Raw genomic sequence first — 21,319 nt, forward strand, 5'->3', positions numbered from 1 at the left:
CTCCCTGTGGGCCAGATTGGGAGTCCCTGAGGGCTGCAAGTGGCCCCCGGGCAGGGGTTTGAGCACCCCTGTAGTAGCCTGTTAAAATCACAGCTCTGTAACATTTCCCCACATGCAGTCACATACTGCAGTAGCATCAAGTCTAATATACTACAAATAAAATACTCCTTGAAATGAATGGGGACCCACCTGAAATGGGCTCACAACCCGCCGAGTGGGTCCCAACCCGCAGTTTGAGAAACACTGGTTGTACAGTACTGTTCATTTCTTGGAAGTTAGCAGCCCTGTTTTCAATAAGGCCTGCACCGAGGCAGGGGCAGGTATGCTGTCTGGGGGGCCCCTGTGAGCACTGCCTTAACTCCAGAGCCCAGGTCACACAGGAGGGTAGACCTGGGCTCCAGCCCAGGCTCTGAGCCCAGAGCTGCCTGCAGGGTAGACTTGGGCTCCTGGTTGTGCATATGGCCCTCATGGCCACTTGCTGGGTGGGTAGACCTGGGCTCCCTCCTGCACAAGGAGCCCACATCCACCTGCCTGGTAGCCCTGGGCTCCCATTCCAACTCAGCTGCGTCAGCCACTAAAGCCCCGCCCAGTGGGCGTGCACGGGCTCCCGACTTGACTCCCTGCTGGCACGCGTCCCTCAACTGCCGCACCAGCAGGGAGTGTGTATATGTGTACGCATGCGCGCGCAGGAGCGCAGCCCCACCCTCTCTCCTATCACGTCCCCTTAACCTGTCACCGCGGGGGGAAAAAGCAACGAGACTGCATCTCTATAGTAACCAGAGTCCTTCTTGCCGTTTCCCTTTCTATGGTTCCTCGGGGAGGAGAAGGGAGAAAAAAGAAATCCCGCCTCCTGGGCGTGGATTGGTTGGAACCGGCTCCGAAGGCTGCGTTGTGATTGGTCCGCAGAGGAAGCGTCGGTTGCTCCTCTATCCGGTTCGGCCAGGAATGAGGGGAGGGGGAGAGCAGCGGTGGGGGGATTAGCTGGCGCGCTGCGGCCGCCTGACAGGACGCTGGAACCTGCTGCCGCCTCCCCCCCCGGGAGGAGGGCTGGGTGAGTGCGGGGGCTCCGAAGCTTGGCGGGGCGGCTGGAGGCCCCTGCGGACCCTCCCTGGCGCCGGAGCGGGGGGCGAGCTGGGCCGTTCGCTGCGTCGCCAAGGGCTGGGAGGGCGGCCGGCGCGCCCCTCTGTGGGGGGAGGGTGAGCAGGGGGGTGCGGGTGGAGCGCTCTGGAGGGGGTGCTGCAGAGCCTCTTCCTCTGCGTGTGTGTCGGGGGGTCTCATTGCTGTGGCTGCAGAAAGGCTCCCCCCATGGCACTTAGGGGATGGTGCCTCTGGCTGTGCCAGGGGCGACACCTGCCAGTAAGGGGGGGGGGTGCTCGTGTGCCAGGGCTTTCCGCTCTCCCTCCCTGCCCCACGGCCAGGGTGACCAGATGCCATGACCGCAGAAGAGGACCAGGCGCCCCAAAATGTAGGCATCCCAGAAAAATACAGGACGTGACAAAGAAAAGCTGAAAACACTCGGAGGTGGATTTTGTGTGGTCCCTTTAAACGCTATATAATCACTAAATTTAAAGCTCTCTTACGTGCAATTTATTACATACAATTTATTAATTCCAAGAATGGCTCACAGGGAAAAGGAGGACATTTCAGTTCTTTTCCAGGACATGAGGCTAAAAAAAGAGCATGTCCTGGAAAAAGAGGACATCTGGTTACCTGCTAGTGGAGGGAGGGTGTTTGGATGCCCAGGGCCTTCTGTCCTCCCTCCCTTTGCCCCCCCCCCATCTGCTTTTTCTGGTTCTGGCTTTATCCTTTTGTCTTCAGGGATGCTCCGGAAGGGATGGCAGAGATTATCAAACAACCTTGGGCAACAATTTGCAAGGCCACAGTGTTGCAGCCCGCAGCAGCCTACTGATTTGGAGAGCATCCCTTTTGGAGCATCTCTGAAAACAACCTTATTGGTTCTCCCCTCCCCCCAATAGCTGCTGGCTAGCAGAGTGGTTTCCAACTGGAGACATATTGCAGAAAGTTCTGTGGGTGGGAGGGGTGACAGCAGGGCTTGCTTGTTATGGAAGGGATTCTGTAGATAGTGGAACTGGAGAGGCAATGTTGGGGAGACACGTGGTGCGTTTTCCTTTTCTAGTATCGTTTGCCTGGCTCTCCTCTGTTATCCTATTTGCCTTTTCAGGATGAGGCAGGTGAACTATTCAGGTTTGGTGTCTTGCATAATCATTAATTAATTATTTATTTCATGCACCATTTTCAAGTCAGAAGGACAGAGCACAGGTTTCTGAAAGTGTAGTGTGTTGCAGTGGAGTGGGATGTTTTCCACTTCTGTTCTGTAGTGGGAGGCTTGCATGATGTAAACAGTGCTCTTGTAGGTGGAGTACCACTGTTCTTCTTGTCCACAAGTGTTGTGTGGGTATTGGCTCCAGCCTGCTACAGCGAGACTTCTCTTAGCATGAATGGCTTTTGCAGTGTGGTTCTATATTTGCATTAAGTCATCAGCCTAGATACACTGATTTAACTGTAATCTGTATTGTATCCAGCACAAAGGGGGAGGAGCAAAGGAAAGCTTCAAAGGTTTCAGAAGTGTAACCCTGTCAGCATTTCTCCCAGCACTTATGGCAACACCTCCGGCATGTACCAATAACAGAATTTTATGCTGGCAATACTTTGACATGGAGTGGATGTAAAAGGAGGCAATCTGTGCACTGCAAGGGGGAACTCATCCATGATATTGCCACACCACTTACACACACAACTCACCTGCAGCAAGGATGCCAGAGCTTTCTACTGCAGGCAGTAGAATCATAGGCAGCAAGGAAACAAAAGTAGAAAGCATCCAGGAATCTCAGCTCTCTAGTCTACTTATGTTTTTCTCTACACGCTCTTTGCCAGGAAATGTATATTTTTTTTACTGCAGTAGAGTGAGGGAAGGAAGATCATTTCCTTGGGAGACAGCAGTTATGTAAACGGTACAATTATTCCCAGGGCATAGATTCAAAGTTTGATGAGGAGAATCCATCAGTTAGAAATAACTGGCAGGGAAGGAATGAGATCATGCTCGCAAGAGGTGCCCCAACTGTACCCAGCTAAACAGGAATGCTCGTAGCTCACTGTACAGAGATCCTGGGTGGAAACCATGCAAGCTAGCTTCAAACCCATTCAGCAAGAGTATTACAGGTAAGGCCAAATATGCCTTTTGCATGAGTGTCCAGAAATGCATGTGATGGGGACAAAAGAAAAAATGGAGACAGGTTTTGAACCCACATTGTTCATCTATAGGGCACCTGTCTAACCATTTAGCTGCGGGAGGATAGTTGCAAAGAGTTCCTATTGGGGCCTTTAGCATCTTGCAGCAACATTCCCCCAGTCAATTATATACACCAGGAACAGCCTATGGAATACTGGCACAACACAGGCCTTGTGCAGGAGAGAATACAGGTTCAAGAGTGAGATTTGTACTGCCACTAAAATGGGCTTGGAGAAACCATAAATGAGCACATCTGCCTGGAAGGTGATAGCCCATGAACCAGACAGAGGGAACACTGCATGGCTCAGTAAATTGGCTTGCTTCTGACACAGGTTTCTTTTGTCATCAGCCCACCTGATTAGCTGTTTGCATCATTGTTGGTGCTTGCTGTTATAGTTCTTGTACTGAGTTGTTATGCTGCCATTTGTCCCCCCCCCCCAACTGACTGCCTCTTTCATCATGGCAGCAGTGAATAACCTGCTGCTGAGCCTGCCTCTCTCCCAACTGGATTCCAAGATGTAAGTGTTGATGCAGATTCTGCATCTTGGTAGCAGAGAAGCCTCTCTTCCCTTTCCTGCAGAGTCCCATCTTGAAACCAATTGAAGTAAGAAACTACCAGGGTGGGGAGAAGGAATTTCTCAAGTATGATTTTTGAAAACATTTATTGAACAGTATCGGAGATTGAGCAACATTTGAAAGAGAAACACAAGTGGAGTTGCTGAGCATCTTATCCTGCCAGAGCTCTTGTACCTTGCAAGTTTGTATGATCGACAGTATGGTAACAGATGCCATTTCTGTCTGGCTGTACCAGTTATACCACTGCCTGCTGTGGAGTTTGCAAAGCTACAGTGAAACATGGGAGATTAGCAAGCCCACAGAATAACAACTAGAATCACATGGGTAACTGCTGCCATGCATGCTGTGGGTTACCCTTGTGGTCTTTATGACTGTGCGTGGGTGCCCTCTCTCTGTTGGAACTTGTGAAGAGAAGAGAAAAAAGTAATAAGGAATAGACAGCAGCAGCGCTATCCCTTTGGGGAGTTGCAGTGGAACTTTGGGGTGATAACTACCTGGTCCTGTGTGGCAAGCCTGAAAAATGGAAGGGGTCCAGATTAGTGTTTGGCTAGCAGTAGCGTTGTTTGGTATACTTGGCATTCACTTAGAGCATACATCCACTGCTGCTAGCTTTTGCAAGCGAAAGCAGTGGTTAGGCTACGCAGCTTATAGCAAAGATGCATTTGACAAAATCTCCCTTTGTGTGTGGAACCTGAGGCCAGAGTGGTATAGCCTATAATAGCCTTGCCTAAGCTGGGGGCTGTTTTGACAATTACAAAGTGCTTGGGAGTACTGTGATTGGCTGTGGAATTTAGTCTATATCTTATGTTTTATCATAACAGGTTAGGGTGTCTTTTTGTTTGCTTTAATTGATTTCTATGGGTGCATTTAGATTTATGCCAGCTTGGTTGTTAGCATGTTACTCTGATGTTGGTGGTATGTCCATCAAAGAAAGAGGGTTTAACGTATGGTATTAGTCAGGTCTTCCCTATCCTGTCCACATCTCCAGTCCATTTAGGAAATATGCCTGCAGAAGTTGTACTATTATTTGCAGTACGTTGGCTTGAAGTTGTGCCAGCATCAGAATGAAGTTCTACTGTTGACTTGCAGCATATTGTATGCTGCTCAGAACAACTTTTTTAAAATGTAGAATTGTATTGTTTGAGAAGAATAAAAACTATTCTGTGCGTGTGCAAAGATAATTTGGGTAGATTTTTATATCTTCAGTAATACTTATATGTATTTGTGACAGGTTGTCTAGCCAACTGAACAGGCTGGCTAAAAAAGGAAGATGTCTTCTGAATCTTTTTGTTTGGCTGCTCAGACCAGGTTTGACTCAAAATGGCTGAAGACAGATTTACAGGTAAGAACTCCTCTTTGGCTTTTATGATGAAAAATGCTACTCTCTTCTAAAATACAATACCGTCTGTTTAGCTAATGAAATAACATACCAAGGGGATTGAAACTGATAAGTAACTTCATGAACATACTGACCTGACAATTGCTGAATTAAGGTTAAAACCTTCTCTTTAAAAATTGATATATAGTATTTAATGTTCTGTTTAAAGCTGTGTTGGATTCCATTTAGCATTATGGTTAAGAACCTTTAATGGCTACTTCTTAATTAGACAGTTTATTATCAGGAAATTGCTATAAGTATCTTCTGCCTATTGCTGACTTGATTTATATATGGAAACTGTATTCTTCTGGGTTATGATTAAGGAAATCTCATCTAATGTTTCGAAGACATTTTAAGTGTCTAAATAGTAGGCTTGTGGGTGGCCTATTGTTTGTGTAAGTAAAATTGTGTAAATTACCAAAACTTTGTCCATCCAACTTGTTTAAATCACCAAAGGCAGGATAGATGCCTGTTCATATGCTTTTCAGTTTTACTGGATGTTTTGGTCTTCCTCTTAAATGCAGCAAAAACTGATATTGTTGGAAATCAGCTTCTGTGAAATTACAAGTGCATGGATTGACACAATGTGAACAGCCTTGTTTAAGATTTATTATTTTTGTTTGCACTGTTTTTATTTATGTTTTGAACTGATATATTAAGTTTATCCATGGTCATTTTGTTGTAAACTTCAGTTTTTACTGACTAGTGAACAACTTAAATTTCCACTGGCTTAAAAAGTGCACTTACACATGGTTGCATTGGTGCTTTGGTAAGCCAGGTGCAAGTAGGTCTATTGTGATACTTTTGCGCATGTGCAATGGTGCTAGAAAGAGCTGGCTGTTTCAACCTACATATCTTATGATTTCTAGGCAGACCTCCAGAATGAAATCAGTACCTAAGTTGGGGACTTAGTATACTGTGGTTTTAATAGGTGTTATTGAGTGAAGTGTTAAGAGTTTTTTCCAGAGGAAAGAGAAGATGATTTTTGGTTGATTCTAGCATTTATGACTTTAAATAACCAGCACCAGAGCTAGAAAGTGATAAACGCTGATGCTATGAAAATCTAACAGTTGCGTAGTGAGATTACCTTGGCTGTAGCTATTGTATGTGTCTTTGAGTAATGATGAAGATACCAGAACAGTATACTATATATTAGAAAATGAGAGTGAGGTTGCAGTCCTGTGCACACTTCCTGGGAGTAAGTCTCGCTGGACAAATTGAAACTTCTGCATCAGCATGCATAATTTTGCACTGTAAGCTCCGTTGAGGGCAGTTGTAATTTCCCACCATCAATCACTGCTCTTCTTTTCCTCTTGTTGACTGGGAGGGAAATTTCTGTGAAGTTAAACTGAAAGCATAACAGAAGTTTGGTATGTGTGTTGGACGCAAGAGAGGAAGTGGAGTATTGCTTACTTTGAGTGGGGTGATTTGCACCTCTCAAAGCAACGCAAAATTTCCCGCAGACCAGCAGCCAGCGGTTTGTGGAGTGGCACCAGTGTGTGGACCATGCTTTGAGAAGCACTGTTCTAGATGTCAATATGCTAATATTACAATATGATTGTGTAAAGAGCAAGATGTAGGCTGTTTGTACTTCTCAGCTGTACTATGTGCAGGTCCAACCTTGTTATACATGGATTTTTTTATACAAGGATTTGACTCAACATGAATGGCCACTGCAAATGAGAAGAAATGTGCTGATCCCTGAAGAAGGGGAAAAATGCATCCCTTTAAAAATCACAGTTTAAAAAACTGTTTTTCTTCCTGTTGTAGAGAGACAGTCATGCAAGTGATTACAGGTAATAACCCAATTATCCACGGATTTTTGACCTGTGGTTTTATCTCAAAGCAATGAGAAGGACCCTTTAAATTAAAGGAAAACAGTTTAACAATAGCCTCGCTAATTCGAGTGAGGGCAGCGGCTAACAATCCATCCATCATTCTCTCTCCAGGCACTTAGAACAGCTTCACTCCAAGGCAAGTGACCCCTCCCTTCCCCCTGAGCACATGAAAGAAAGATGATCACTTTGCTCTGGGTGAAGGGAGGGGTCGCTGGCTCAGAGTGAAGTCTTTCTAAGTGCAGAGAGAGGGGGGAGAGAGAGAGATGGATTGTCTGCCTAATGACTGTCTTACATTGCATAGGTCATCAAGGCTGTTTGTAAATCACTAGCAAAGGGACATAGTTTTTCAAATGGATCTGCTTTAATGTGATTTTTGCTATCCACATTAGTTCTGGGAACGACGGAACCCTTGCGAATAAGGAGACTCAGCCTGTATAAACCCCTTTTAAAACAAAAGACATTCTAAAATAACTTAGAAATAGGAACAAATGAGAGAGAAAATGAAGTCTTTGGATTGTTTTTGCTGATCAGGAATTAGCTTGGTTTAAAACTGGAATGAAGTTGTTAGTGCCTTTTGTTCTGTTTGTATTGTCTCTCTTCCCTGTCCACACCCCCCCTCCTGCAGTCTTAGGCTCCAGTTTCTATAAGGGGACAGTTATGCAGACAGCTTTTTTGTCCCCATGGTGTTTGTGGAAGCATCCATGTGGTATGGATGCATTTGCATGCCTGTTGTGGTGCTTCTTGCAGCACAATCCTATGCATGTCTGCTCCAAAATAAGTTGTATTGTGTTTAATAGGGCTTTCACCTGGGAAAGTTTGTATAGGATTGCAATCTTAGTCCCTTTGGGTTGTGAGAAGCATTTGATGCAGATGTGAGTAAGCCTGCTAAGTATTGAAGTGGAGATACTAATGTGAATGATATCGAACACCCTGATTGGCAATCATTGCATCATTTATGACATTTTGACAGTTGGACTGGAATGCATTGATGGAGCTGTTTTTGTGGGCTGGCATCATTCCTGTCAGCCATCTGCAGCTCCTTCTGTTCCCTCCCTCTGGTGGGGAAGAGTCTGAAATCTAGATTATGGCAGCTGCCAGGGATCACGAGAAATTGCTATGAACACTTCTGTGTGACCCTGGTACAGTTTACGCAAAACGATAATATAATTAAAAGTTGCTTTGGGAGTGAGTTCGCTATAAAACAGATTTTGAGTATAATGTGTCCCATCTAACAGTTTAGGTACTAGTAAAGTAAAGCTTAGCACGCGCTAAATACTTTGACATTTCACATCTATTTGGGGTACCTATGGAACTGACCATGCATCCAAATGTGTGAATTGTGAAGCCTTTACTGCAAGATGGCAGTGACTTTTTTTAGAAAGACTATCCACTTGAAGGGTTGGGTTATGCAGCAAAATATTCTTCTGGCTCTCTGACCCACTGCTTGGGGGGGAGCAAAGTGGTTCTTGAGAATATAGTATGTGGTCATTGCGGTCCACTAGGAGAAGAATTTGAGATCATTTTGAGATATGTCTGCATGAGAACATTTGTTAGCAAAAAAGTAGAAATTCCAGCTCAGTATTCCAGTTACATAATGTTGACACAAAGTACACATGAGCCCATCCTATGTTACTTTGATTTGGCTGAAATGTTTTAGTAAGTAAAGTCTTTGAAAGTTTCTACATGTTACTGAGTTTGAAGTATTGCTTCTTGTATAGCAATACTTGTATAGCAGTTTATCAGAATTCTGCTGAAATTTAAAAAATATTAATAAAGGCAAGTATGATACTGTGGATGATACTGTGGAATGCTCATGAGAAGCTAAAGGAAACAAGAAATTCTTCTGAAAAAGGGACATTATGATCTTATGTTGAATGCATTTTCGGCAACCAATCAAAGTAGGAATTTAATACAGGTTGGGAATCCCTTATCCCGAATTCCGAAATACGAAACTACTTGGGCACCAACATGACTAAAAAAAAAAACCACGTTTACCTAAAGAAATAAAATCACAAACTGTGTTTCATGAACAAACTTTTTTAAAAAAAATTGTATATCACCTTCAGGCTATTTGTATAAGGGGTATATGAAACATAAATGAATTTTGTGTTTAGACTTGGGGCTTATCCCCAAGATATCTCATTATGTATATGCAAGTTTTCTGAAATATGGAAAAATTCAATAACTAAAATGCTTCTGCCCCAACCACTTTGGATGGGATGCCCAACCTGTATAGTGATTTCATATTAATGACTTACCCATGTTCTCACTGTATAATTTCAGGCAGCTGCTGCTGCTGTTGGTTTTGTTACCTTAGCACCATCTGTGTGCAGTTGGCAGAATGCTCATGCCCCCCCCCCCCCACACAAATATTCCTACCCTACTTATAAGTAGTTTTGTGTGTAGAACTGGTGTGGCTTCATGACTAATTGTGAGTTTAGTCTTCTCTGGCTTGAACCTCACCTATGCCATGAACTAAAGATGAAATGACCTTAGGGAAGCCACTCCCTTAGCCCTCATGCTGCATATGGGGATAATAATATTTGGCTTATAGGGTGGTTGTAAGGACAACGTTAAGATAATAAGCTTTGCATGCTTATTATGTACAGCAGATAACTCTTTTGTATAGAGGAGCTTTCCATCCTGTGAGCTCCCACATGCAGGTTGAAGTGGTATAGTTGAACACCAGGCATCCCACCTCATCATCTGCTTGTGAAAAGTAGGCTTAGCTGCTGCTACATCAACCACAACACATTTATTTTTAAATTCTTATTGCTGAGGTTAGTGGAACACCGATGCCCTTGGTGGTGTAGATTGACAGCTCTGTTTCTAAAATTAACTTATTTTTACTATAGCCTTATTTTTAAAAGTAAAGAGTTGGAGACTTGTTAGTACAAAGTTCAGAGGAAGCAACCCTTAAAGTAGGGAGACCTAGAAAAAGAAACATCTGTAGTTGGCTCAGTATAAGGGATACCTTTGTTCTTGTATCCTGGATTCAGACTGAGTAATCATTACTCTGTGATGCCTGATGAGCTTGCTTTCATTGTAGAAAGCCACAGTGCTGGTTCCATTCTTTGCTGCTGTTTGTAAATACCATCTTGGCCAATCACCTTTGTTGAGCAAGACAAATAATCAAGCAAAAAAGCTTTTATAAATTGGAACTTTTCCTGTGCCACAAATGACTAAAATACTATCGACAAGGGCTAATTATTGTGGACATGTTTGCAGGAGGGTGAGAATGAAGACTGCTATGCCATTTTCAGAGTCTTATGTGGAAACTTCTTTTGGGGGGTGAGGGATTTATTTTTCACATTTTTATACTGCTGTACATCCATGGAGCGCAAGTTGTTGTACATAGTTCCTCGCAACAACTCTGTGAGGTAGGTGAGCCTGAGAGATAGTGTCTAACCCAAGGTCATCTAAGAAGCTTCATGATCGAATGGGGACTTGAACCTGGATCTTTCAGGTCTATGTCTGCAGTTTAGCTCCATTCTACTAAGTTGTATGGCAGCTAAATTTACTACTGCCCCTTCCTTGCTGGCCATCCACCAGGGTGTGAAGACCTTTTTTACTTTGAAGCACTTTAATTAGGGTATAACTGGCTTTTATTGTATTGTATTTTGCTTTTTTTATTTACATAAGCCACCTTGAGCACCTGGAAGTGTGAGAAGGCAAAGTATAAATCTTTTAAATGAAAACAATAAATTCCAGGCAATACTTCAGTGTGTTGTAGATTGAAATGAAATGGAAGGATGCTATTTATGGTACTTAGTAAGCAAAAGATCACAATTCTTTCTCTCTTTTTAAATCAAAAAGCTTGCTTTTACCCGGGATGGACTCTGCGGCTTATGGAATGAAATGGTCAAAGATGGTGAAATTGTATACATAGGAACAGAACTTTCCCAAAGTGGTGAAACATCGTCACGGAAAGGTGGGTTTCCTTCCCCTCTTTATGTGATGGATCTGAACTGAAGGAGAGAATCCTTTAATTCAGTAAAGGCAAGCAAGTCTAATTTTCTTTGAGGGTTAAGTTGTAATGTATGAAAAGAATTGTCCAAGATTTAGGAGTTATTACTTTGCTCTGTCAATTTTTTTGATTTTGTAATTTGTTCCTGTTGGATTGCATGTAGGACTTTATGTTCCTGTGTGATAACTATACAGTTTTATATTAATTACAGTTTTGTGTTGGATAAATCTTTTGATCTTGTTGCAAATTAGTTCTGTTAAATAGAGTTCATTTGGAAGACAACTAATTGTATTTGTTGTACTGGAGTACTTGGAGTAAAAGAACATTAAAACTTTCAGAGTTTCCCCAATATTTTTTGTATACCTGGCATTGTCCACTTTAGTGTTGGGAATGAGTAATGGAGTTGCAAAATGGATTGAAAATGCATTTTTTTAAAAGTAAGGTTAAATATGAGAGGTCTATAAAAATAATGGTGTTGGCATATTGCACATTTTGATGTGCAAATGCACAAAATAGAAATGATGCTAATTTTAGTTCAGCTTGTGGTGGTGGGGGACCCTTAGTGAAGCCTGCTCATAGTACTGCCTATTCCCAGATTTATACCAGGAATATTTAAACAACTCTGCTGAATGCTTCAGAATCTGAATTTGCTTCTGAATTTGCTCAGTTCAGGAGTAATGTATTCATAATGTATTCATAACTTTGAAAGTTTGGGGATCAGTTACTGAGTCCTTAATGCACGCTTAAGCTATTGCTAGTCTAACATGAATAAATGTGTAGTAACTTGTACCTTCATTGTGGTGGGAAGGAATCTGAAGTTTTAGATTAGAAATAACTGCGTTCTTCCCAGAAAAGTATTTAGCCTTGTGTTTAGGTATTCAAATACTTTTCGTTTTGTCGGTTACAACCAGGGATGTACTGGAGTCACTGTGCCTGAATTGCAAGTTGAGTCATGAGTCTGCACCCCATAACTAAACTCACTTGCAAATCATAATGGGCAGACATTGCGACTCATCCTGAGCCTTTCTTAGAGTCATTTTAACTTGAGTCCAAAACAAGTCAAGATGTGAGTCAGGTGCGGCTCTGCAGAAAATACGGAGGTGCTGGTGGGTGGGTGTTTGTCCAAGTTCTCATTTATCACTGCCTTAATGTTCCCATCCCATCTGCCATCAGCAATGGTCCTTCACTTCAACCACCCTTTTCATTTCACTGAAATTGTGCTGCATTTCGCAAAAGCTGTGCTGTTCAAGTGAGTGTAGCAGTGCAGAAAAATGATTGGTTCCTTATGAACTTCAGTGTCTACCTCCCTTCATGTCATGACTCCCAATTCCGCCTTCAGAAGGAGAACCAAGCAGCACATCATAGAAGGACCCATAAGGAGGTGTCCCAGCTCAGCATGGTGAGAGGGGATGGACCGCATGAGGAGACAGAAGCAGCAGGCAGGAGGGAGTGTCACCCACAGCAGCTGGGAGGCTTATAACCCAATCTTTTGCAGGTCTACTCAAAAGTCCCATTGTAGTCAGTGGGGCTTCCTTCCTCTTTTTCTGTCTCGAGGAATGGCCTCCCCCCCTGGTATGCCTGCCTCTTTTTCTCTCCTCCCTGGGCTTGTATCCAGACACTAGTTCCTATTGTAAAAACCCACTCCATTGGAGTCCCCTTTTTCCCTTTCCTCATCCTGAAAAAAAATCAGACCTTCAATCATTTGTCCATTTGTCTGTTCAGACATGGCCAAGAGCCCCCTCCCTCAGGCTGCCCTACCTTCTTCTGGTTCCTCCCCTCAGCCTAGTTCTGCCTTCCTTTTCTCAGTCCCCACCTCCTAGAACCACTTATCCTCTTCCCACTGTGTCTGCTGCTTCTGTACTTCTGAATGCCAGCTTCTGGATCAGTCATATGGTCTTATGGGGTGATGTGGAAGTGACGAAAAAAGTAAACAAGCACACACAGCACAAAACCGAGTCACTGGCATAAAAAAATACAAGTCTTTATTACTTGAGTATCTCTGAGTCATGACTCTTCCAAGTCATTGTCACAAGTTGTGAGTAGGGTTCAAGTCAATGACACATGTGATTTGAGTTCCCATAAGTTGTGGAAATGCGTGTTTTTGCAATTGAGAAAAGTTGTCAGGACTAGAGTGTCCATCCCTGGTTACAACTGAATTTGTTTTCAATATCATGATTTGTCCTTTCTAAATATTTTAATGCAGATAATTGCCTTTTCTATTCATTATAATTGGCAGTTCTTTTAAGAGTTGATGTTGTAGAAAAAGGCTTTTCCTATTGCACCAGATATTTGCTATCATATTTAAGTAATTGTATGTACTCTTCCATCACAATCTGAACTTATGCAGACCTACAGTTTGTTAACTGATATCCAGATAGCTGCTCAAGAGACTATAATAATACAGTGAAATGTTTTGTCTCTTTTGTTGTTCTTGAACCGCAGACTCTTCTGCCCCCACAGTCCTATTACCAACTGCTTCTAACTTGCTTGTTGGGTTTCAAAAGCAGTGAAGTGTGGAGGTTGCAGTTGCATAAAGGAACCTGAATTCTGAAACCTTCTGGACTTCGTAGAATGCTTTTGCTGTTCTTTGGATCCTTGTTTCCATATGTACATACAATCTTAACTTCAAAACTATGCTAGTCCTAGCCCTGACTCTGTGGTCCACCTCTGTGAAACCAATCTCTGGTCTGTTCCTTTACTTAAAAACATAGGACCAGAGTGAGAAGATGGGATTGGGTTTGCTGTCTCTTGAAAAATAATTTTCTAGGAAGCAAACTAGAGTGTTAAAATGGGTTCCAGAAGTAATGCTCATGAGTTCCTTAAATTCAGTGTCAACATATTGCTTGTGAAATGAATTGGGGCAACAAGCAATAGCTAATGAGTTTGTATTAAAATATACAAGTAAGTTATACTTATGTACACAAATTTGACACTTAGTTAACTGGACATGAGTTTTTATAACTTTATTAATTTGTTAATAATGATATGACTTGTAGTTTGTGGGTTACATAATAATATTGACTTTCATAATACAGATTAACAGTGTTATAGATTTCTAAGTAGGAGTCACAGTTTTACCCAGTGAAACGGGAGCTGTAACACCTGTGACAGTTAAGTTAGTGGTGCTTGTCCTCATGCACTTGATGATAGTACCAGAGTGAATCTGAGGACATAGAATGACCTTTTCATTACAGAGACTGAAATTCTTTGATGCAAACAGGATTGCTTCATCAAAAAAGAAAAGTTGGTGAAGCTGCCTTTGTGGTCTTTCTCCTATAGATGAAAACATTGAAGGTCAATTGGGATCAAAGAAAGAAGATCAGAACGACAAAGAGAGGAAAGATGAAGAAGATACGCCGTTACCTACTTACAGAGCCAAATCAATTGTTGAGAGCTGGGTTTGGGGCAAACAACCAGGTAATTTCTCTTCAGTTTTGTTAGTTTGGTACCAGGAATACCTGTCGACTTGATACTGTGCCAGAATTTGCAAAACTACTTTAAGGAGATATATTCTAGGTGGACGTATTGTTGCCACTGCTCCCCCTAAATTGTGTGGCCATGCACTTCACCGCTGAGCTGCGTATGATGTAATCATAGAATGTCCAGAGGTCCTGCCCTACTGACATGCAACCATGGAAATCCTCTGTGCAGGTTCAGGGATAAGTAACAGCGATTGCTGCTTATCAAGAGCACATGATGGGGATTGTGGACAAATGCTCAAGAATGGGGCTGATGATTTGTATTGGAAGGGGTTCATTTCACCTTTGGAAGGGTTCATGAGAGCCTTGTACTCTTAACTGAGACAATAAAAGCCCACAAGATTGGGGAAGACTTAGTTCCAGTCTGTAACAAGAGTTAGATTTTTTTGGTGGGGACAGTAAACTTGAAGGCTGCAAATGCAGGATAGAAACTTAAGAGAGATGTGAACTTCTTTGATTGGCTGATCGAAGTCTAGACTGCCACAGCATCATCTGAAATACGGTTGTAAACTGTAATCATCTTACTGTTGAAGATTTTAAGAACTTTTAAGGTTCTGCTCAATTGCCATAGTGATGCAAAATAACTCAGAAATAAATTAGAATTGTACCTTCAAGTATATGTATGAAACTGTTGGAGTTTAAAATTATTTATTTAACAAACATGGGTTGTCTGTTGAAAGGAATTGATCCAGGTATGGGAGAAAAGACCCTCTGGGGTCCTGAGTTTTGTAAATCATGGGAGTATAGTTAATCTTGAGAATAACTAGGTTAGGTTTCACTGACTAGGATGTACCGTATTTTTCGCTCCATAAGACGCACCTGACCATAAGACGCACCTAGTTTTTAGAGGAGAAAAACAAGGAAAAAAATATTCTGAACCAAATAGTGTAATAAAATATTTAATAAACTATAACAGAATAACATTTGAACCATGTAAAGTGAACAGCAGTCAACAGTGGCATTAAGAACCATTATCACTGTCATTAACAAATGGAGAGACTTAAAGGTTTGAGCACTCTAGTTTTCTGGAAACACCAAGAACTCATCATCGCTAGAGTCAGAATTTATGAAGCTCACAAAAGTAGGTGCATACAAATAGGGGATCACATTATCTTTCTACTACAATGATGTTCTGCCAAATTCCAATCCACTGGGCCTTGTGCCCGCTTAAGGCTGATCAGTCCCCCTTGTGCAATTCACCAGTGCAGCAAGCAAAAATGAGTCCAGTTCCAGTCCACAGATGCCAAGTAAATCAGTCCCATCATTCAGAGTTACCAAATCAGAGTCCAGAGCCAATAAGCCAAATTACAGTCCAAGGTCAGGTTCCAGGTAGGTCAGTTAAATCCATCAGGGTATCCAAGTCCAGTCACAATCCACAGTCAGATTCCAAATTCAATAAACCCAGTCAGTCTCCTCCCCTACCTCCAACCTGCACTTCTTCAAAACCCACAAACCCTTTCTGCCTCTGGTACTCCTTATATCCCTGAGGGCCCTATTGCCTTCCAGTGGCTGCAGCTGTGCAGCAACTCTCTGCTGGATGCCCAGGCCTTACCCTTAAAGGGGCCACTGCTGACACCACATCTACCTCCTCACCAGATCTTCCTGGATTCCAATATAAGGGGGGGGGGAGCAGATCTCTATACAGACCAGTGCAAAAACAGGGGAAAGGTGTGGGGGAGGTAAGATCTTTGTATAGGCATCACAGCAAGACCAGTGCAAAACCCCTTGCACACAGAACCAACAGATGGAAGGGGGGGTGCAGATCTCCATACATGCCAGTGCAAAAGCAGGGGAAAAGCGTGGGGCAGGTAAGATCTCTGTATAGGCATCACAGCAAGACCATTGCAAAACCCCTTGCACACAGAACCAACAGATGGAAGTTGGGGGGGTGCAGATCTCCATACATACCAGTGCAAAAGCAGGGGAAAAGTGTGGGGCAGGTAAGATCTCTGTATAGGCATCACAGCAAGACCATTGCAAAACCCTTTGCACACAGAACCAACACATGGAAGTGGGGGGGGGGGGTGCAGATCTCCATACATACCAGTGCAAAAGCAGGGGGAAAGTGTGGGGCAGGTAAGATCTCTGTATAGGCATCACAGCAAGACCATTGCAAAACCCTTTGCACACAGAACCAACAGATGGAAGTGGGGGAGGCGCAGATCTCCATACATAGCAGTGCAAAAGCAGGGGAAAAGTGTGGGGCAGGTAAGATCTCTGTATAGGCATCACAGCAAGACCATTGCAAAACCCTTTGCACACAGAACCAACACATGGAAGTGGGGGGGGGGTGCAGATCTCCATACATACCAGTGCAAAAGCAGGGGGAAAGTGTGGGGCAGGTAAGATCTCTGTATAGGCATCACAGCAAGACCATTGCAAAACCCTTTGCACACAGAACCAACACATGGAAGTGGGGGGGGGTGCAGATCTCCATACATACCAGTGCAAAAGCAGGGGAAAAGTGTGGGGCAGGTAAGATCTCTGTATAGGCATCACAGCAAGACCATTGCAAAACCCTTTGCACACAGAACCAACAGATGGAAGTGGGGGAGGCGCAGATCTCCATACATAGCAGTGCAAAAGCAGGGGAAAAGTGTGGGGCAGGTAAGATCTCTGTATAGGCATCACAGCAAGACCAGTGCAGAACCCCTTGCACACAGAACCAACAGATGGAAGTGGGGGGGGGGGTGCAGATCTCCATACATACCAGTGCAAAAGCAGGGGAAAAGCGTGGGGCATGTAAGATCTCTGTATAGGCATCACAGCAAGACCATTGCAAAACCCTCTGCACACAGAACCAACAGATGGAAGTGGGGGGGGGGTGCAGATCTCCATACATACCAGTGCAAAAGCAGGGGAAAGGTAAGTCAGCCCCAGTAGAGCCAATGGGGCTCACTCCCAGGGATGAGTGGACGGGAGAAAAGCCTGCCAGCGCCTCCTCTCCCAGGGAGGAGCCTGTCTCAATCCCTGGGCTCCCTGGACTCACTCCCTAGGCTCGCTCCCTGGGCTCACAAGCCTGCCAGGGGCTCTCTCCTAGGGATGCGTGGACAGGAGAGAAGCCGGCGATTGACTCATTTCGCCTGGAGATGGACTGGTAGCTCGAGGATCGACATAATGAGCACCCCTGCCTGCCATCCCACCCACGCTTTCCTGGGAGTGAGCCCCAGTGACTCTAAGACTTACTTCTGAGTAGACACGCGGGCTTGCTCAGCAAGACTGCCACCCCACCCACGCTTTCCTGGGAAGCGGAGCCGAGCAGAGCGGGCAGGGGGCGGGGCCAGGGGCGGAGTTTTTTTTTTTTTCAGTATTCGCTCCATAAGACGCACACACTTTTTCCCCCACTTTTTGGGGGGGAAAAAGTGCGTCTTATAGAGCGAAAAATACGGTAGTCTCTTTCATATGTTGAAGAAGCTGTGGCTGTGTAGCTTGTTATCTATGCTATGCTCTGCTTTTCTGATTGTGTGGTTGTGTACACTCCTTTGCCCTTCCCAGATGAAGTTTGTCAAGAAAAAAATCTGAGGGTAAAGCTCTCAAACCCTTGCTCCCTGATGCCATTGAACTTGTCTATTCTTCCCACTCCCTTGTGTGGTCTGAAAATTGACTTGCTGAAATGCCATGAACTTGGGTGTGTGTGTTTTGCTACCACTCTTGCCTGGCACTTTTTGTTTGGTTTCTCCTTCCAGCAAATCCACTTTTCAACATCTTCCATGAACTTGGGGCTGTTTGTGTGCATGTGTGTTTCAAGTGGAGCAGCAGCCTGGGTTGGTTTGGGGGCCTGTTCAAAAGTCACAAAAGGTAACGGCAGAGTCAGGGAAAGTCATGGACAGGGCTGCCCCTTCTTGCATCAAGGATGGATGGGAGAGGAAAGAAGCAAACTGTGAAGAAGGCCAGTCCAGATTGTGTTCAATGCAGCTTACTTCTAGGAAGTAAGGTGTGTATAGGTGTGGCTCAGCAAGAAGGGGGTTGATGCTGCCCTGATCTGGTTGCTCACATACCCAATCCTCTGGCTTCTTACCTCTTGTCTGTTCTGAAGAGGTTAGATGGAGGTTGTCTCCTCCTCTTTGCCTGAAATTCCAACTAGATTCACAGAGCAAGAAAGGCATGGCACCTTTTTCTCCACAGGCAGGGAAAAGGGCTTTCTGACACAATCTGTGCATGCCTGCTCAGAAGTTAGTCTTGTGTTCACAAAGCACATGAATCCTCCTATTACTGGCAAATCCAGAGTTAGAGCCTACACAGTCTCCATATGTGGAAGATACTTATAGCTGTTTAGCTTCTGTCCTGAATTGGGTCCAGTGAGGGACAGCTGCAGTATAGTGGTGGAGTGCATGCTTTGCTTGTAGTAGGTTCCATGTGGAATCCTTAGGAGCTCTAGGTTAGCTTTTGGGATGGGAAGACCCCCCCACCTGAAATTCTGAATAGCTGCTAGTCAGTGCCAACAATTCTGGACTGGGGAAGATGATCTCATTCAGTATAATATGTGGATAATGTTTCTTTTTTTGTTTGCTTCTTCTCTTAAGCTGTTCTTGTTTTTGTGGGTCTTAGTGATGTCTTGTCTTTTTTTATGAGAGACTTCCTGGTTCATGTTTCAGCTTCCCTGAAAAAGGGCTTCAGATCTAGGTAAGCAGGGAAACTAGAACTTTGGCTGGGATAGACAGGTGATCTTTTACCTTCAAGTTTTCCCATGGCTTTGGTTTATCTTTGAGTGGTGGCAGATCATGGAAGAAGTCCTTTCTACCAGATTAAATTGCTATTTGGACTTACTGTCATGCAGTATTCATGGCAGTGAAATAAAATGTTTTTTGAAAAATGTTACATAGATTCATGGTCTCTGTTGGTTCAGTTAATAAATAAAATGTAGGTTCTTTTATCTAGTACTGTGACTCAGCAGCTCATGGAGTCTTTGATTTGTTGAGGTAGTTCTGTTTAGGCTATATAGCACCTTGGTTCCTTTGAGTGCTGCTATTTCTGCTAAACAATGTCTCAGGAAATGACTTCAAAAGCAGTGCCTACAGTAAAGTAGTTTGAGTGAGACATTGTCAGAAATTATCGTAAAAGCTATAGTTTTATATTTTAAGACTTCTTGGAAGCATATTTGCCAGAAGGTCCCTAAGGCTACAAGTACAATCTTTTAATGAATTGAAAATATGAACCTAGACATGTTTGGGAGTAAATTCCATTGAAATCAATGGCACTTGCTTTACTATGGATGACTTTTAGGATTGTGATCCCAGTTAAAGGTTACTTACATATAAGCATTTAGTTAGTGAAAACGACTTTTGGTTGCATCATTTTCCCGAGGAAAATATTTGATTTTTAAATAGCATCTTTATCCTGTCCAGTGTGGGATACTCTGTTCTTTTAACATTCCTAATCTATTTTTGGCTTTCACTTAAATGAGTCAATGCAGCTAAAAATACCCACTGAAGTACGTAATACTAAATTGGTATATTGAATTAGAACTACACCTTACCCATAATTGGTCTGTAAAAGCAAATCCAAACTCCCTTGTTATCATTCAATGCAATTGCTGGGCTCAGTACAGTGATCCCACTGTTGGAGCAATGGGCATGTACCACTGTAGGCAAGGTGGCAAGGACCAGCTCTGCTGCCTTGGCACTGGGGTCAGAGTTCACCTCTGTCTATCTGGCATGAGTGAGTGAGTGTCCTTGTTGCTAGAGTAACTAGCTGTTGTTTCACTCAGTCTCAGGAGAGTCAGAACAATCAGGCTGCAGTGGTGGCTGTTCTCGTTCTTGCTGTGCTGCCAGCTCTCTTGCCCACTCAGTCTGCTAATTGAGAAGTCTGTAATTGAGAAGATGTGGCAGAAAATTCAAAATAGTCATATGGCAGACGGATTTGTTTGTACTTCTATGTTCACTTGAAGCCATACTAGATGTGTTTGACTAGAAGCCAAACTAGATGTGTACCCAATCTGAGATCAGGTGCTCTGGCAGTTTTTAAAATACTTGGTGGAAATGCTCTTAGTCCTCCAAATCCAATTGTTTCCGATCACTGGTGAAAGGAAATTTAACCTGTTCTCTGGGAAGGAAGGGCTGGCATTCCTACTGCTGGGATGCCCCTCCTCCTGGAAGGTAGGATCAGAACCTCACTGAATGGATACTCCTTCCACGTTGGGGGCGTTCCAGGGTGTTCCCCAGTTCCGGTCCTACCTTCTAGGAATGAGGATGGACCTCTGTTGTGCTCTGGCACAACATCAGTATTTTTCTTTTCTTTTTTCTTTTTCCTTCCCTGGAGCAGGGAAGCAGCAGCAGCAGCACCTTCCCGGCAGGGCAGCCAGCAAGAGAACCAGAGCCACGTGGCAGGCACCATCTTGGGCCCTTCCCCCTACCCCACGGGAGGGACTCAGCCCCGGGCAGCACAGCGGTGGAGCGCTTCGCAGATGCTCCGCCCCGCTGGAGGCTCACTGGGGTGGTGAAGCCCCGTCGGTCACCGCTTCCCCCAAGCGGCAGTGGAGCGGCAGCGAGGAGGCGGCAGGTGGTGGGGTTCCCCCCTCTTCAGACACAACCCCCCACAGACCTCCAGTGGTGGAGGCAGCAGCGGCAGCAGCGGACCCCGTAAACCCCCAGACAGCGCAGCCACCCTTTTCCGGCAGCGGTGGGTGAGTGTGGAGGGGAGCAGGAATGCCACAGCGGGATCATTGCGAGGCAGGCTCCCCCCAGGGGGTCACAGCGTAGGCCCCTTCGGGGCAGCACCTCCCATATGGGCTACCCGCACTACCCCGCGGGACAGGCCCGTTAGGAGGAGAAGCACAGCGGGGGGGGAAGGGTGAGCACCCAGGCAGGCTTAGTTGACCCCCCCACCTTTTCC

At 44.2% G+C, this 21,319-nt stretch overlaps 1 protein-coding gene across 5 annotated transcripts in view; it reads left to right on the forward strand.

The window, feature by feature from the left end:
* The first annotated feature begins 970 nt into the window (after window positions 1-970).
* Window positions 971-21,319, forward strand: part of HERC2 (HECT and RLD domain containing E3 ubiquitin protein ligase 2) — a 127,475-nt gene continuing 107,126 nt past the window's right edge. For all 5 annotated transcript variants that reach the window (XM_066622097.1, XM_066622102.1, XM_066622098.1 and 2 more), the window contains exons 1-4: window positions 971-1,051; window positions 5,058-5,168; window positions 10,859-10,973; window positions 14,289-14,426. In XM_066622097.1, coding sequence (XP_066478194.1) covers window positions 5,097-5,168; window positions 10,859-10,973; window positions 14,289-14,426 — 325 coding nt within the window. In that variant the 5' untranslated portion in view covers window positions 971-1,051; window positions 5,058-5,096. The remainder of the gene's footprint in view (window positions 1,052-5,057; window positions 5,169-10,858; window positions 10,974-14,288; window positions 14,427-21,319) is intronic.

Source organism: Tiliqua scincoides, chromosome 3 (assembly GCF_035046505.1).
Source record: "Tiliqua scincoides isolate rTilSci1 chromosome 3, rTilSci1.hap2, whole genome shotgun sequence".
Taxonomy (NCBI): domain Eukaryota; kingdom Metazoa; phylum Chordata; class Lepidosauria; order Squamata; family Scincidae; genus Tiliqua; species Tiliqua scincoides.